This window comes from Amia ocellicauda, chromosome 4, assembly GCF_036373705.1.
Source record: "Amia ocellicauda isolate fAmiCal2 chromosome 4, fAmiCal2.hap1, whole genome shotgun sequence".
Classification (NCBI taxonomy): Eukaryota; Metazoa; Chordata; class Actinopteri; order Amiiformes; family Amiidae; genus Amia; species Amia ocellicauda.
Window position 1 is genome coordinate 594,136 of NC_089853.1, and position 16,592 is coordinate 610,727.

Sequence of the window (16,592 nt, forward strand, 5' to 3'; positions counted from 1 at the left end):
CTCGTGGGACCCGTCTGCACTATTGCCTGGACCATGAAACTCCCACACAGGCTCAGAGCAGAAGACAACACTTTTGAGACACGGCTGCCCTCTGATGCTGCAGACGGGAACAGAAGCTGCACTACTGCCAGCCTGTCAGTCACAAATCTGCTCTCATCGGACAACACATATTATTCAGGGTTCACAATTTACATCTTAAACATCATATACATTTATTACAACCCATATAAAAATACTGCGTTAGTTTCTTTTCAGTTTAATATCAGCTCTGTACTGGTGATGGACATCCTGTGCTGAGAGTCTGAGACACTGCCCCCTGCCGGCCGCTGTTCAGTATGACAGCAGTTCTGTGCTCCAGTCCTGTGAGAGGCCGAGCTGGTGTGGGTCAGATGCTGTGCTGGGAGGCGGGGCCTGGGTTTAGAGGAGACTGGCCTGTCACTCAGGAGTTGGCACTGCAGGAAACAACACGGCAGAGTTACAGCGCAGGGAGAGGTGGAGCTCCACAGTGTCTGTGCTGAGTGATGTCTGTCCATCTGTCTGTGTTTGTCTCTCCGTCTGTCCATCTGTGTGTTGGAGTGATAAACTGAGTCATTGACTGTGTGTGTGTGTCTGTGTATCAGAGTGAGTGTGCCAGTGTCTGACCTGGCGAAGCTGGCAATGGCAGCGAGGCCCAGCACCCCCTGCAGGGCGAGGACGGTCAGCTGCACAGCGCTCATGATGATGTCAGCGCGCAGCACGAAGGCCTGCCAGAGCAGGAAGTAGACGCACAGCAGCGCAGAGATCAGGGCCACGGCCAGACCACCCCCCACCCACAGCTCACTCTCCTGCAGGTTACCCCTCACACCTGGACACAGAGAGAGAGAGAAATGTAAGAGGGAGAGGTAAGAGGGAGAGGTGGACAGAAAGGAGAAAGTGAGAGCCAGGAGTGACAGGTGGAGGACAGCAGAGAAACCGTGAGAGAAAGAGAGTTAGGATTCTACTACAACTCCCTACAGAATGCGAACGAGAGAGAGATGAAGACTGATGAGAAAGAAAGCCGGGAAGAAGAGAGGAGAAGAGGAGAGAGATGCAGAGAGAGAGAGGAGAGGAGCAGGAGAGATGGAGAGAGAGGAGAGAGGTGCAGTGCCGTGTCCCTCACCGCAGTAGAGCCGGACAGCCTCCAGCACAGCCATGAGGAGCAGCAGAGACAGGTCCAGGGCCAGGAGCCCATCAGGGAAGCTCAGCACCTGGCCTGCAACACCCAGCACAGCCTGATTAACACACCTGGATAAACACAGCCCAGATCAATACACCTGGAGTAATATATGGAATAATATACAGGACGGCCCAATTAACACACGTGGCTTGACACACAGCACAGACTAACACACCTGGATTAATATACTGACTGAGAGCAGTGTGTGTGAGGGGGGGCAGGAACTGTCACTCACTCTTGTAGATGATCATGAGCAGGGTGGACAGGAAGTAGAACAGGAAGTAGACCCCGCCCAAATAAAGCAGTAGCTGCAGGGGCACCGAGGACAGCTGGGGCAGGAGGGGGTAAAGGAAAACCAGACAACAACACTGGCTGGGGTAATAGAACTACAGCACACACACCCTGACTGGGGTAATAGAACTACAGCACACACACTGACTGGGGTAATAGTACTACAGCACACATACTGACTGGGGTAATAGAACTACAGCACACACACACACACTGACTGGGGTAATAGAACTACAGCACACACACACACACACACACACACACTGACTGGGGTAATAGTACTACAGCACACACACACACTGACTGGGGCAACAGTAACAGCAGTAACTGGGCACCAGCACTACAGCGCCGCTAAGTACAATATCAGACATGCTGCTCCAGTGTTGCGTCTCCCTACACTCTCCTCTCTCCTGTGTTCGAGCCGGCAGGACTCCAGGTAGGAAGCATGCAGGTGTGTGTGTGTTTGTGTGTGCGTCAGTGTGTGTGTATGTGTGTGTGTCAGTGTGTGTCAGTGTGTGTACGTATGTGTGTCAGTGTGTGTGTGCGTGTTCGTGCTGTCAAATGTGTACAGTTGTGTGTGTGCTTGTGAGTGTGGGTGTGGGGTGAGTTGTCCTAAGACTCTGGTCACTGGCTGCTCCTCCTGATCTGACACCTGGAATATGAGCCTCAGTATGAAAAGGATACGACAGCAGCTCTTCTCCCTGCAGAGACACAGACACAGAGTCAGACTGAAACACAGACCCCCCACACTAAGACATGCACAGAAAGTCAGACTAAGACACAGAGTCACACTGAGACACAGACTCCCACCTGCACCACCAACTCAAACTTGGGCACACTTGTATCTGTAATGTGATTTTCTCTTAATTATACAGATATGGCAGTTAATTGTCTAACAGCTCATTAGTATCCAGACTCTTCCTCCGGAGCTGTGGCACTGAGAGCCCGTCTCTTCACACCGTGACCCTCAGCGAAGGCCTGGCTGTACTGGGGACTCTGAACGAACTGTCACCCTCATCTCATCACAAGCTCAGTGCATTGCACACTGTTGCCAATTCATTCAAACTAATGCTCAATCACTGAAACTAATGCTTAATCACTCAAACTAATAATTTAATACTCAAACTTATACTTCATTACTCAAACTAATGCTCTCTGAACCACACACATGTACCCACATATACCCCCCCCCACACACACACACACACCTTAATCTGTGTCCTGATTGAAGCAGCTTGATATAGTTTCACATTTGGGATGGTCATGGGACCATCATGACATTTTTCCAAAACTTAATTTATAATATGGCAATTCATTAGTAACACCCCAATGACCCTGAGAATTGTTACTCTAATACTGTGAGCTGGCGTGGCAGTGTGAGGAAAAGACAGCCACCACTGTTCACTGCTGTGTTACACCATAGCTCACCTGCCCCTAATTCATGTCAAATATTCAGTCTGTGTGCGCCAGTGTTGTAACAGACACACATCAGGATTAAAAATAATAATCTACACACAACTGTACAGAAGGACAACATCAGGCTTCACCAAGAGCCTTATAGTTTATATATACTGGAGTTAGCGGGCATCATTAGTATGGCCGGACAAATTAACATTTAGAATTATCTCGAAATGAATGTCAAATGAAATTCTTAAATGTTTTAAAGATATCTTCAAATGTACTTTAAAATCAGATATGTGAAATACATTTGCAGATGTCTGCCAATAACTTCCTGTCTGTTTTCAGATTTCAGATTACAGGGTATCTTGAAGTATGTAGTTTGTTTTATACAGCTCTGGAAACAATAAGAGACCACTCCAAGTTCAGACATCAATGTTAATTGGTCTCTTCACTTCTTCCAGAGTTGTATGTAAGTTCAATACTGATGCATTATTGTCTTTGACATATTTGAGCTCAACCCCCACCAGAGTGAAGGTGAAAGTTTCCACTTAAAGCTGTTGAGAAGTCATTACAATTTTCATTAAGACATTTCTCGTCGTGCAGTTTTTAATCAGACGGGTTTGGGTTGTTTAGACGTCCACTTAAAATGATCAGAAACAAAAAGCCTTTAGCTACACATCAATAAACTAATCAGCCTAATATCACAACATTAACAATGAAGGCTTGTGTGAATATATGAGCTGCACCATGCCTGCTAGAGAGCTGTTTTATTCCAGAAATCACCTGCAGTTTATAAACAGTAAGAACATAAGAAAGTTTACAATCGAGAGGAGGCCATTCGACCCATCGTGCTCGTTTGGTGTCCATTAATATCTAAGTGATCCAAGGATCCTATCCAGTCTATTTTTAAATGTTCCCAAACTTTCAGCTTCAACCACATCGCTGGGGAGTTTGTTCAGATTGTGACGCCTCTCTGTGTGAAGAAGTGTCTCCCGTTTTCTGTCTTGAATGCCTTGAAGCCCAATTTCCATTTGTGTCCCCGGGTGCGTGTGTCCCTGCTGATCTGGAAAAGCTCCTCTGGTTTGATGCGGTCGATGCCTTTCATGATTTTGAAGACTTGGATCAAGTCCCCACGTAGTCTCCTCTGTTCCAGGGTGAAAAGGTTCAGGTCCTCAGTCTCTCAGTAGGACTTTCCCTTCAGACCTGGAATAAGTCTGGTTGCTCCTCTGAACTGCCTCTAGAGCAGCGATATCTTTCTTGAAGTGTGGAGCCCAGAACTGTCCACAGTATCCAGATGAGGTCTAACTAGCGCATTGTACAGTCTTAACATTACTTTTCAGTAGTTCTTGTTAGTTGTGATATAGAAATTGTAATGTAGCTACAGTGAAATGAATGAATGAATGAATGGTGTGCAGCTGGGTGCACAATCTCAGGATTGAGCTCCGTGGCTCATCAGAGCCAGATCAGAAGCCAGTAGAACATTTCTGAAAAGAAGTCATCAGTAAATCATGTCATGTTTGCTGTTTAATAAATTAAATTCTGAATGAATGGTTTACACATTTCTGCTTTGATTATTTAACAAATTTAATAATCAAGTAAACAATTTGTATGAATATTTATATATTATTTTATATATCTATCTATATATAATTGTTTAACCTGCTATTGCGGTAGAGGCATTAAATATATGGCGATAAAATATTGATAGTTGTTTGTACTTTCATACGGCAATGTGATGGAGGGACGTTGCACTGGATTCACAGTCCACAATGGCAGGTGTTGCAATGGGACGTGCTAGCCTCGTCTCTTGTGTCTCTGTACTCTTTACGAGGATTCAACTCTACAGGCAGCAACGCGTCCACTCACCCGCCGCCATCTTGAGCCGCTTCGACACAAAGTGACCGACTCTGCGCCGCGGTTTGAAGGCTGTTAAGGTCCTGAAGTTCAATGCAGCTTCGCTAAGGGTCTCCTTGCGCTGGCCTCGGTACCGGCGCGTCCAGGTCCGGGCTGCACAGTGAAGCTGCGTCACCGGGCGTCTGCGCTGACGTCACGGTCTGCGCAGACGCAGCGCAAGCAGCTGAGGTAGAGCAGACTGATCAGACCGAACTACTGTTCATAGACATAACAGTCATGTATTGCAATGTTTAATGTATCAATATAAAGTCCTCCCTTAAAAAAATTAAATTTAAAAGAAAACATTTCACCGTTTATTAGCTGATGGATGTCCCGCATGCCCGCCCCGCTGGCGGTAGACTGTCCCTGTCCTGTGTCTCTCATTTCACATTTCTGTTTAGATCAGCTCTTGTACTAAACCTCTACCCAGAACACACGGCTGTACATTAAAACAATTATAACAGCACAAGTGTAACTCTTTATCGGGACACCATTGAACTACCCACACACGGCGGGGTTATCGTAGCCGAAGAGAAAGAGAAAGTAAAACCATTTCTTTGAGAAGCTGGGTACTTATCCACGGAGCGTATATAAAATAAGGTGGGTCAGCCTTTTTTATTAAACATTTCACAATTGTGAAATATTTCCTTAAAACACAAATCCATTGGATAAAGCGTGTGAATGGTTTATTACTCGATATTACACTAGTAAACTCATGTTCAGTGTCACTGTCCTCTTCCTGTTTTGTCCACTGCGTGTGTTAATGATGTGTCTTCTCTTAATCAGGCGCAATGACCGCTGTCCTCAGGACATGGCTGGCTGTGTGCTGCTGGGCTCTCACTGCAGGTACCGTGATCACAATATCTGATTAATGTCTCATTAATATCTATACACTGCCAACGCCTTTCCTGCTCATTGGAGCTGAATGTATCAAAAAGACGATGTTGGAAATAGTAATACAGCAGAATAACTTCTTATGAAATATAAATAAATGTGAAATGACAGTTGACGTCAGACAGGCAGGCACACGATGCAGGGACAGTTGTGGGACCAGTCCTCTCCTGCCCTGTGTGGGTTTCTGGTGCAGCTCTGTGTGTAGAGAACTGAACACACACTAGAGCCTGCTGTCTGGATGTACATGTGGAGTTGGTAGAGATGTGAAGAAGCACTTTAGGTCTTGTGCTGTTTAATCTCTTGTCAAGTCATGTCAAATGTGAGATGCTGCCAGGTCTCAGCGCTACTGTACTAAAATGGCCGACTTTATAGGAAGTGAGCCGTTCATCTGGCACCCAGTCAGCAGAGTGTATAACAGATATCTCCACAGCAGGACATCTCCACTGCTACTGCACAGTTGTACAGTATAGGAAGGCACATTTTAATTCAATAAGTGAATTAATAGTTATATCTAATCTATAATATTTTATTCACTGTAATGTGTGGATCATTATGATGAAAAAACGACACAATTATATCATTTAATTTCTTTGCTGGGAGTTTTTGTATTGAACTTCATGTTTGTTGTTCATGTAAGTCTATTTTAAGATTAATTTTTTAAATGAACAGCACATTTTTCATACATTTTATTTTGTTGTTAAGTGTTTATTAATCTTTCCTCACAAACACACAGGTCAGTTTAGAGCAGCCAGTCAAGTGAAGTGATTGGGCTGTGGACAGAACCCCCATGGACACAGGGAGCGCAGACACTCAGACAGATACACAAGGATGGGACTGAACCCAGGCTGGGGCAGCAGGGCTTCCCCACATTGTTTTAATGCTTGTCTTAATTTATATATGTCCCCTCACATGCCATTGTATATATTGTGCCACTGTGGATGTCCACAGCACTGGGGCTCATATACAGACGGGGTCTAGAAACACTGGTGCTCACAAAGGCAGGGACAGATGTAAATAAGTGAAGATTTATTTAGTGATCGTGATTCAAACAAAATACACAGCCTAACTCTTCTTTGAGTCTCACTAATCGCTCACCTAGTCCCTCTCCACACCCAGTGAATAAACACAAACGAGACAAACACACAGCTACCTGTCCAAATCACAGTCTGTAAGTCCCAGCTCACAAATCAAAGTCTGCACCATATTCGTATTGTGTTGTTGCTCACGTCTTTACACGTCTCCAGGCTCCGTCCTCCTTGCCTCTCCACACATTAAGCAGTCCTCTCCCTGTTTCAGGGAGGAGGGGAGCCACGGTGGAGGGGTTCTTTAGCAGATTCAGAGTCCCCATGCAGCTCCATTCGGACTAGGGAAGAAACTTCCAGAGCCAGGGGTCCCCCCGTTTAATTCACCTGCCCCGGGGTCCAGGGTGGGGGAATGCCTCGGGGGCGGTCCTTCTGGCACAGCACCACAATACACATACACACACAAACAAAATTAATCAGCTTCAATCAATATTACAGAATTAATCAACTTCAATCAATCAATATTTTAAGAGAATTCTAGAACACACCTAACTTATTTCTCTCCACTTCTCTGCAGTTTGAGGGAGTGATTTCAAATTCTTTTCCAAAACAATGTGTTGCAACACAGTCAGAGAGCAGATCTGAACAGAACAGAAGCCACACAAGTGACTGAACTGAGTTGTGGCAGAAGCTGATGAAAATCACAGCAGAAAACACACAACATTGAGAATGACCAGTTAATTGAGCTGATATCTGCACACTATGTACAGTTTTGTGAATGTGTTTGTGCCCCAGGTTTCTCAGTGCTGGGCCCTGCGGAGCCGGTGGCTGCGGTGCTGGGGGCCAATGTGGTGCTGCCCTGCTCTGTGCTCATCCCCCTGCCTGTGCCGGAGCTGGAGATCCAGTGGACAAAGACAGACACAGACACGGTCAGAACGGTGCACCTGTTCTCAGAGGGAGAGAGCTGGCCTGAGTCTCAGGATCGGCGCTACAGGGGCCGGGCCGAGCTCTTCCCTGAGGAGATCCGCTCAGGAAACTATTCCCTGAGGCTGAGAAATGTCACAGTGCAAGATGCTGGGAAATACAGGTGTGCTGTTCACACACAGCATGAGTCTAACAACACTGCGGTGGAGCTGAAAGGAGTGGGTGAGTATGTTTGCTACCATTTAAAAAAAAAATCGAAAAGCTAGTGATTTTAGTTTGTAAAGCAATTTTTTTAATGGTCCTGTACTATAAGTAGATAAAGAATTAAACAGCATAGAAATTACTGTGCATGTTAGATGTTAGCTTGTGTGACAATCACAGTCTAATGCACCCCACTTGTCCCCACCAGAGGTTGCCATCACCCTTTCCATACCTGTCTCCTCTCCCAGATTCAATCAGTCAATCTTCTCATGAAGCGCTCTGATTACTCACCACACACCTGCTACTCTCTACTCTCCTACCGGTCTTTATAAACCCCTCCCAAGACTCTCATTCAGTGTAAAGTATTGTCAGTGTATTCTACATCTCCGCGCAGGCTCCCTGTGCCTTGTGAAAACCTTGTATCCTCAACTCACGGATTTACACCTCGACCACAACCTTGAACTTCCTCTGATTCCCTGTTTACCTGATCGCCCGCTCCTTCCCAGTGACCACGACCACGTCTTGCCTTTGCCTTTGTTTGCCCTGTCCTGCCGGTATCGGACCCTCGTTTGTCTGCCCTCCTCTACCTTGCCCTGCAACTGGGTCCCACTTTTCCTGTCATCCCCAGGCCTTTGGACTGTGACAGCTTGAAAGTTAAATTTCAGAGGTTAATGACACATTGAATGTATTGTAGTGACCTTGCCTTTTTACAGGTCACTGATAAAATACAGCACTCAAGGCAGAGTTTTCCAAAACAAAAACTGTGGTTTATTAATCTGTTACAGAGGTACTTCCCCTTTCCCCCTTTTTCCTTCAGATTCTCTCCAAACACACAGATGTTTCTCTCCATTAAACTCCCACTCAGCTCAACTCCCGGCGTGTCACCCCACCCTTATATACACCCCCTATCTGGTGTCTCCCTCCCGTCCAATCACTGCTTTCCTTCTGTACCACCCTGGGACGGGGGGAGCCACACAGACACAAATACCCACGACATCCCCCCCTTACCCAACACAACGAGACGCCACATGTAACACACATTCACACTCATGCACACACACAGACAGACAGACAGAGTCCCCGAACTGACTCACCCACCCTGCATACACACTTTTACATCCCCCCCCCACCTTTGGGCTGCCCTACTGGCACAGACACACAGACACCCACCAGGATCGCTACACAGCCCTCCCCAGTCCCTCGCCCCCGAGGAACAGACTAACTCGGCCAAGTGTCCTGGCGGCCTCTGGTTCCGGGCTGGACGAACAGGAAGTGGGAAGAGCCACTTGGGGTTGAGTTGGGCTGCCTGCTGTTCACAAAGGGAGCAGGGGCAGAGGAGGGAAGTTCAGGGGACGGGGCCACTGGGGACAGGTCAAGGGCAACAGAGGGTGGAGAAGGGGCAGCAGAGGAGGAACAAGGGGCAACAGGGGGTGGATGAATGGGAACAGGTGTGGGCCGAGGGTCAGCAGGTGGAGGGTCCAGGAAGCTGAGGCGGGCCCGGCCGTGATAAGGAGCAAGGTGGTCCCGGTGCAGAACCACCGCCTTGCCTCGTGGGGGGAGGTGAACATGGTACACTTGCTGTCCAGCTTCGGGCAGCGGCCCTTCACCCGCTTCAGGCTGAAGACCCAGACCAGTTCCCCGGTGCTGAAGTGTGGCCCCTTTCAATGGAGGTTGTATCCCCGCTTCTGTCGCACCCCCGCAGCTTCCAACTGCTTGCTGGCGAATTGGTGGGCCATCTCCAGCCGGTTCTGTAGCTTTCGGGCATACTCGGGTCCGGCGTCGGCCATCGGGGTCCGCAATTCTCGTCCCAGCATGAGGAGGGCAGGGGTGCAGGCCGTGGACTCTTGTACGGCTGTTCGACAGGCCAGGAGGACCAGGGGCAGATGGAGGTCCCAATCTTTCTTGTCTGCTGCCACCACCAGGACCAATTGAGCGCCGAGGGTACAGTTGAACCTCTCGATGAGGCCATCACCCTGCGGGTTCAGTGGGGTGGTCCTGGTCTTTTGGATGCCCAGGCGGTTGCACAGCTCCCTGAACATCCAGGACTCGAAGTTTCTTCCCTGGTCCGAATGGAGCTGCGTGGGGACTCTGAATCTGCTAAAGAACCCCTCCACCAGGGCATCAGCCACCGTCTCGGCCTCCTGGTCTAGAAGGACATAATCAATCAATCAATACATTTTTATTTGTATAGCGCCCTTCGCAGGGTAGCTATAGTATCTGTGTATGTTTCCTGTTCTATCTGTTTTCTACTGCTGTTAACTTTGCTATTGAAATGATCCATGAAGTCACTACAGGTGAAATTGGGGGGGAATAACCTCTGAAGGCTTTTCCTGCTGGTTAGTAAGTGTCGCTATTGTATTAAAAAGAAAACGCGGGTTATTCTTATGTGTCTCTATTAAATTGGAGTAGTAGGGAGACCTAGCAGAGGACAGGGCTGCTTCTATCTTATTATACTGTCATTCCATGCCATGTGAAGACCTCTAGGTTTGTTTCTCTCCATTTACGCTCACATCTACGGCATTCTGTTTTAAGTGAGCGAGTGTGTTCGTCAAACCATGGTGAGTGTTTTGTTGGTTTAATTTGTCGAGTCCTTAATGGGGCTACTGTATCTAAAGCAGTGCTTAGTGTATTGTTGAAATTATTTAATAATTCATCTGCAGATCCTGTTTTGATAAAGCTAGCATTTGGCAACAGGGTAGTGAATTTATGAATAGCAGTGGGATTTAGGCAGCGAGTTTCTATATTCCTCTCCTGTGTGTCTAATTCTACTCCAGGCAGCTCAAATGTAATAAGGCAGTGGTCGGAAATTGTCTGGTTTTGGGGTGATATTATTAGGTTGTGAATCTGTACCTCATGGGTAATAACTAGATCTAGTGTGTGATTGTGATGATGTGTGGGTCCAGACACATGCTGAGTGAAGCCTACAGACTCCAATAGGGACAAGAAACTAACAGTGAGGGGGTCGTTTTTAATGTCAATATGTATGTTAAAGTCCCCCAAAATAATGAGTTTATCATAATGTATGGCTAAGTCAGATAAGAGATTGCTAAATTCGGTCATAAAAAAGGAATAGGGGCCTGGTGGCCTATAAATAGCTATAAGCTGAAGAGGTGGATTAAGCCTAAATTCTACCTGGTGAATTTCAAAAGATGCGAAGCTGTCTAATGGCTTAGTAGAGGCGCAGGTCTGTGCGGTAGATGGTGGCCAGCCCCCCCGCGGCCTGTTGCACGGGCCTTCTGGCAGTAAGAGAAGTCATTAGAGGAGGCTTCTACTAATGGAATAGTGTCGTCTGGTCTTAACCAGGTCTCAGTCAAGATGAGCACATCTATGTGTGTGTCAGTTATGGTGTCATTTATTAAGGCTGCTTTGCTAGGTAGTGAGCGGATGTTTAAGACAGCAAGCTTATACATGGGAGGAGTAATGTGAGCAGGTAATTTCTGTCTTGTAGTTTTAACTTTTATTAGATTGTTGAAACGAGGGCCCCGAGAGGAAGGAAGAGTGCTCTGAAGAGTCATGTTTTTAAACAACTAGCTATATTATCAGATAACATTAGCGTTCCTCTCCAGCTTGGATGGAGCCCATCTCTTCTGTATAAGCCAGGCCTTTCCCAAAAACAATCCCAATTGTTCACAAAAACGAAATTATTTGATGCACACCAGCTTGTCAACCAGCTATTTAGAGAAGACAGCCTGCTGAAGGCCTCATCCCCTCTGTGTAATGTTGGTAGCAGCCAGAGACAATTATATTCTGACATTGTTTTTTCGCTGTTTTGCATAGCGATGCAAAATTTCTTTTTTAAATCTCAGTCTATGTCTAATATCGTTAGTGCCAGCGTGAATAACCAGAGTAGAAACTTCGCCGCCTGGCAATTCGTCCAATTTAGCTTCAATGTCAGAGACTCTGGCTCCCGGGAGGCATTTTACTTCTATTGCTGGTGACACAATCTTTATATTTCTAACTATGGAGTCTCCAATAATGAGCACCTTCTCAGCAGACGCGCCGTCGAGGGGTTCAAATCTGTTCAGGGTCCGAATGGGAGACCGGAGCGCCGGAGCTCTAGCTCTGGATTTCGAGCTTCTAGAGCCTCTCTTTACCGAGACCCAGCGATCCTGCTGTGACTGCGCAGCCGCCGGTGTCGGCCTCTCGCTGGCTACAGAGGACGAATCTGTGTTTCTACAGACCGAGTCAAGCCAATTCTCGGCCTCTTTTAAATTTGTAAGAGTATCTACGTGCTCCTCCAACACGCGTACTCGTTCCGCCAACTCCTTATTAACTACGCATTTTGTGCAAGTAAAATGATCATTTTGGTCCGTGGATCTAACCATGGTAAACATGCTGCACGACAAACAGTAAATGGCATTAGAAAAATACATATTAGCAGTACTCCCCTTTTGTGTGCCGCTGTTATTTTTGCTTCTCTTCTCGGAGGCAGATGCAGGCGTTCCATGTGTGGGCCATAAGCCTCAGGCCATTAAGTGAAGTAATCGAGGACCTCCAGCACATATCTGTTGCACCGGGTGGAGCGTGGAAATGGGCCCAGCACATCCACATCCTAGGTGTTCGTCGTCACCAATGTCCAATAATATTTGCAATGCCTCCCCTTCCAATGCGGCCGAAAGCTGTGTGGCTTTTTGTTCAGCAGTCCAGGCATTGGCCCAAGCCACCATCTCGAACTTGGCCTTGTAGGCCTCCCAGGGGGCCTTTCCATCATAATGCTCCACCATCAGCTCCTTCCGGCCAGCCATCGGCACAGGGCAGACTGGGGATGAGGTCTGTGGTGTAGGCAACAGTTCCAGGGCCTGGGCGGCGCCTTGTGCAGTCTGGGCCCGGACAGTCATGCCATATTTCCCTGCCGCTATAGGAGCGGTGCCTATGTCTAGGTTTAGCTACCCCCACCGCTAACACATGCACGCCTTGTTTTACAGTCTCGGTACTTACAGGCTCTCTTTCTATTAGCGGCTGTATCAGGGCGAACTCGGGGGGACTCAGTCTCTTGATCAGCTGTAAAAGCTGTGTATCTGCAGTCCACGTGTCTTGTTCCGACTTGGTTTTAGGCTGCTCTTCTGTGGGCTTACTGAGTGCCGCGTCTTCCACATGGGCCGCATTGGTCCTGCAGTCCAAGATGGCCGCTCTTCTGGTGTTGTATTTCCGTCCGTGGCAACGTGGTCGGCCTGGTCCCGTCCTGCGCCTCCTGGCCAATCTCCTCTCTCCATCGTTGCACCTCATCTCGTTACACCTCTCTCTTCCTCCCCACCTCTCGCTGTATTTCTTCTAATATTTTTCTTACGCTCTCTCCTTCTGGGTGCCTCCTCGGCATGGCTCCCAGTAGTTGTTCTCCCTTTGTCAGTGGCACAGCCATTCTTCTTCTCTTCCGCACGCATAGTTTGTATTTTTTATTCTGACACCAAATGTAGCGACCTTGCCTTTTTACAGGTAAAATAATGATAAAATAACGCACTCGAGGCAGAGTTTTTCAAAACAAAAACTGTGGTTTATTAATCTGTTACAGAGGTACTTCCCCTTCCCCCTTTTTCCTTCAGATTCTCTCCAAACACACAGATGTTTCTCTCCATTAAACTCCCACTCAACTCAACTCCCGGGGCGTCACCACGCCCTTATATACACCCCCTATCTGGTGACTCCCTCCTGTCCAATCACTGCTTTCCGGCTGGGAGCCACACAGACACAAATACCCACAACATCACTCCCTAACCCAGCCAAGTTAAATATGCATTTCAAAAGTTAAGTGTTTAGTTTGCAAAGCTTGTATTTAGGATTTAGCTCAATATTTTGTAAAATGATAAGTATTTACTTTTGAAAACAGAGATTTAGCATTTATTTATGTTAAAATTTGAAATGCCTAATTATTTACTAAATCTGGAAACACAAAATATGAGTTAAAGCTCTGAAAAAAGACACGTGAGAAAAAGTGCTTCCCTTTCATTAACTGAGGTCTGCATCATACTGTGTCTCATGCTCTTGGCAAGGTCAGCTGATTTCTCGGAGCAGCTTATTTATGTGACGCTGGTTTCTCCCTTCAGTGTCTCCAGTGGGTCTGCAGCCCTGCGCCCTGAGAGCCGGAGGACTTTCATTCAGTTTAATTCCAGCAGTGCACTGAATTTAAAATAAAAAGTATAATTAAGCATTGATCATTCATTTCAAACACGTGTTTACACTAGTTTAGTTAAATGACAAAAGTACAGTTTCTCACGACAGTGTCTTACTCCCTGATATCATTTTCCAGAGCGTCTCATTGTCACTGGTGCCAGTCATCCTGTGATTGCCCACGCTGGAGGAGAGGTGGTTCTGAACTGCTCTGTGGATATACACGTCCCTGTGGAGCAGCTGGAGGTGGAGTGGAGAAAGACAGAGTCCTCTATCTTAGTGCACCTGTTCTCAGAGGGAGACAGCTGGCCTGAGTCTCAGCACCCGCGCTACAGGGGCCGGGCCGAGCTCTTCCCTGAGGAGATCCGCTCAGGAAACTACTCCTTAAAACTGAAGGATCTCCGGACTGAAGACCAAGGGGAGTACAGATGCATCGTCAGCACAGATAGTGGATCTGCAAACGCTACGGCAGAAGTGAAAGCGCTGGGTGAGTAGCAAGATACCCCGAGTACTCAAGTGATTGTTGATTGTAGGGAGGACGATAAAGAAGGGATTTTATATCAAACTCAAGAAACAATTAAAGTGCCTGTTAAATCAACATCCCATACATTTTGTAAATAAGTGGCAATCTGAATGTGGCCGTTGTTGACCACAGGTTTGCACATATAAAGTAGTAATAGCTGATGATACTCACACAGCTTTGTGGAAATAATGTTTAAAACAAATGTAAACTTTTAGTCGGCTTTTGGGTAGTTTTTTAAGTCTGAGAAGAACAGGAGTTTTCAATGCCAGCTTGCAAATGAAAAATACAATAAAACATGTTTAATACAGATGTTTATTCCAGTATTTAAGACAACACTCAGGCACCGCTGTGAGCACCTGATTGGCCTCACATGCTGTTGAACCCGGGCATCAGTGGGGGTCAGATTCTTAAAGCAACGTTTCCACCATTGTTTTCCTTCCACAGGTTTTTCTGGCAGACATATATGTGTTTTGCTGCTCTCCTTTGCAGCACTGGGAGTGTCGCTTCTAACCTGTGTTCCAACACTTCTGCACTTATTGAATATCAAGTCAATTTTTGATTGTAAGTATTTTCATACTTTTGTAAATTTCTTAAGGATAAATTATTGATTTAATTAATACATATAGTATAGTCTCTACATCAAAATATTATGAAGTCTTCAGTGCTTAAGTTACAGGTTTATTATGTTCAGAAGAGTATCAGCTAACTGCCTTTTAGCCAACGTCCTGTTTAAATGACTTAAACTGCTTCCATTCCACAGTGTTGTCATGTCGGCTTCTCTGAGGACGTTCCCTTAGTCCCTTCATTCCCACTCGCCATTCTTTGGTGTTGTGATGTAATATTGTGATGTTCTTGAAACATGACTTTGGTAGTAATGCTTCAAGGTTTTTTGGGATTGGGATTTTGAGCTGTGAATGTGTTTTTCATCCTTTAACATTGGTATCACTGAAATCAGCTTGCTTTAAATGAACCTTTAAAAATCATTGCATGTGTTGAAGTAGACCTTGTGCAGTTCTGTAATTCTAACTCACAAAGCAGGGATTTATATCCCAAGATGGGAGATACTTAAACAAAACATGAAAAAGACAGATTTCTCAATCTACTTGAATCTATCAATGATCTTTTACTTTCATAACAATTACTTGTTATCAATTCCAGGTGAAATGAGAGCGGGGTGGTGGTGGTGTTTAGTGAACTGCATCGCCCCGTGTGTGTTGTTGTTTCCTGCATTCATCCTCTGGGGTGTAATTGAAGGTAAGAGTGTGTATTTAAACTGCAATACAGTGATACTCTGGCAGTTTATTTTGTAATTATATTAGATTCAGCTGACTTACTGTAGAATGCCGAAGGAGGTTTTACACCTATTTAAGGAAATTATAATGCAATTAATGAACCTTATACTAAACCAGTCAGATTGTGTTTTTGTTACACAGGCAACGTTAACCAGAAAGAAATGCCAGAAAACAAAATGTATTACTCATTGCTTAGCTATAATGTAATATTTTGCATTATGAATAAAATATCCGTGCAGATAATGTTCATGTTTAAGTCTCGTAAAATAGAATTAATTAACTAAAAATCATCAGGAGTTGGGTTTTCAAAGATTAATGTCACTCACCAGGATTCAAGTTTAATATGACTTAGGCAAGATACTTGTTTGCTGTGAGGCGTGTTTCCTTGTTAAGTACATGATTTGTCTTGAAGGATTTCTGCAAGAAGCTCTCACATGTTCAACTATTATTCTCATGAGGATTATGTTATTATTAAAGATGTCCCCACGTTTACACAAACTCCCAGGTAGGTCCTGCATGAATATAACAATCATTAATTCAACTTAAATATGTCTTTACTGATCTTGCATGTTTAACAGAAGGGTAGTGCTTCTCATAAAGTCTTGTAAAGAGGAAGCAGTGCTGACAGTCAGGTTATCACACACTGATGAGCTGCCAGTCGAGTTCCTGGGTTAGAGGGTATATGTTCCATTTAAATCCAATCAGGAAATGTTGTCCAGTTTGTAATGTTAATATTGGACACTAGGGGGCTTCGGCAACACAACTCCAGACAGTAATCCCAGGGGCCCCGTAGGGCCACATCTGGGCCGCCCAGGAGTGAGGACCGCAGTCACGCTTCTACCGGGAACTGT

At 45.9% G+C, this 16,592-nt stretch overlaps 2 protein-coding genes across 10 annotated transcripts in view; one reads left to right on the forward strand and one right to left on the reverse strand.

The window, feature by feature from the left end:
* Window positions 1–187: 187 nt before the first annotated feature.
* LOC136747519 (transmembrane protein 80) lies at window positions 188–5,229 on the reverse strand. 3 transcript variants are annotated; one of them, XM_066700398.1, is made up of 6 exons: window positions 5,092–5,229; window positions 2,171–2,187; window positions 1,431–1,524; window positions 1,139–1,231; window positions 643–844; window positions 188–452 (listed from the first exon to the last, which is right to left on the reverse strand). In XM_066700398.1, exons 1-6 carry the CDS (start codon window positions 5,162–5,164, stop codon window positions 440–442), a joined length of 492 nt encoding a protein of 163 aa, XP_066556495.1. In that variant the 5' UTR covers window positions 5,165–5,229; the 3' UTR covers window positions 188–439. The 3 variants fall into 3 exon arrangements, with proteins under 3 accessions (XP_066556495.1, XP_066556493.1, XP_066556494.1); XM_066700396.1 differs by lacking the exon at window positions 188–452 and adding an exon at window positions 459–563; XM_066700397.1 differs by lacking the exons at window positions 188–452; window positions 5,092–5,229 and adding exons at window positions 459–563; window positions 4,754–4,913.
* Window positions 5,230–5,242: 13 nt separating this feature from the next.
* Window positions 5,243–16,592, forward strand: part of LOC136747517 (V-set domain-containing T-cell activation inhibitor 1) — a 38,985-nt gene continuing 27,635 nt past the window's right edge. For 6 of the 7 annotated variants that reach the window (XR_010816525.1, XM_066700384.1, XM_066700386.1 and 3 more), the window contains exons 1-7: window positions 5,243–5,380; window positions 5,567–5,626; window positions 7,492–7,842; window positions 14,066–14,413; window positions 14,894–15,010; window positions 15,608–15,703; window positions 16,154–16,246. Coding sequence is in view for 6 of the 7 variants with exons in the window: in XM_066700384.1 (XP_066556481.1) it covers window positions 5,572–5,626; window positions 7,492–7,842; window positions 14,066–14,413; window positions 14,894–15,010; window positions 15,608–15,703; window positions 16,154–16,246 (1,060 nt within the window). In the remaining variant the exon portion in view is untranslated. The remainder of the gene's footprint in view (window positions 5,381–5,566; window positions 5,627–7,491; window positions 7,843–14,065; window positions 14,414–14,893; window positions 15,011–15,607; window positions 15,704–16,153; window positions 16,247–16,592) is intronic. The other variant, XM_066700388.1, reaches the window with a different exon arrangement.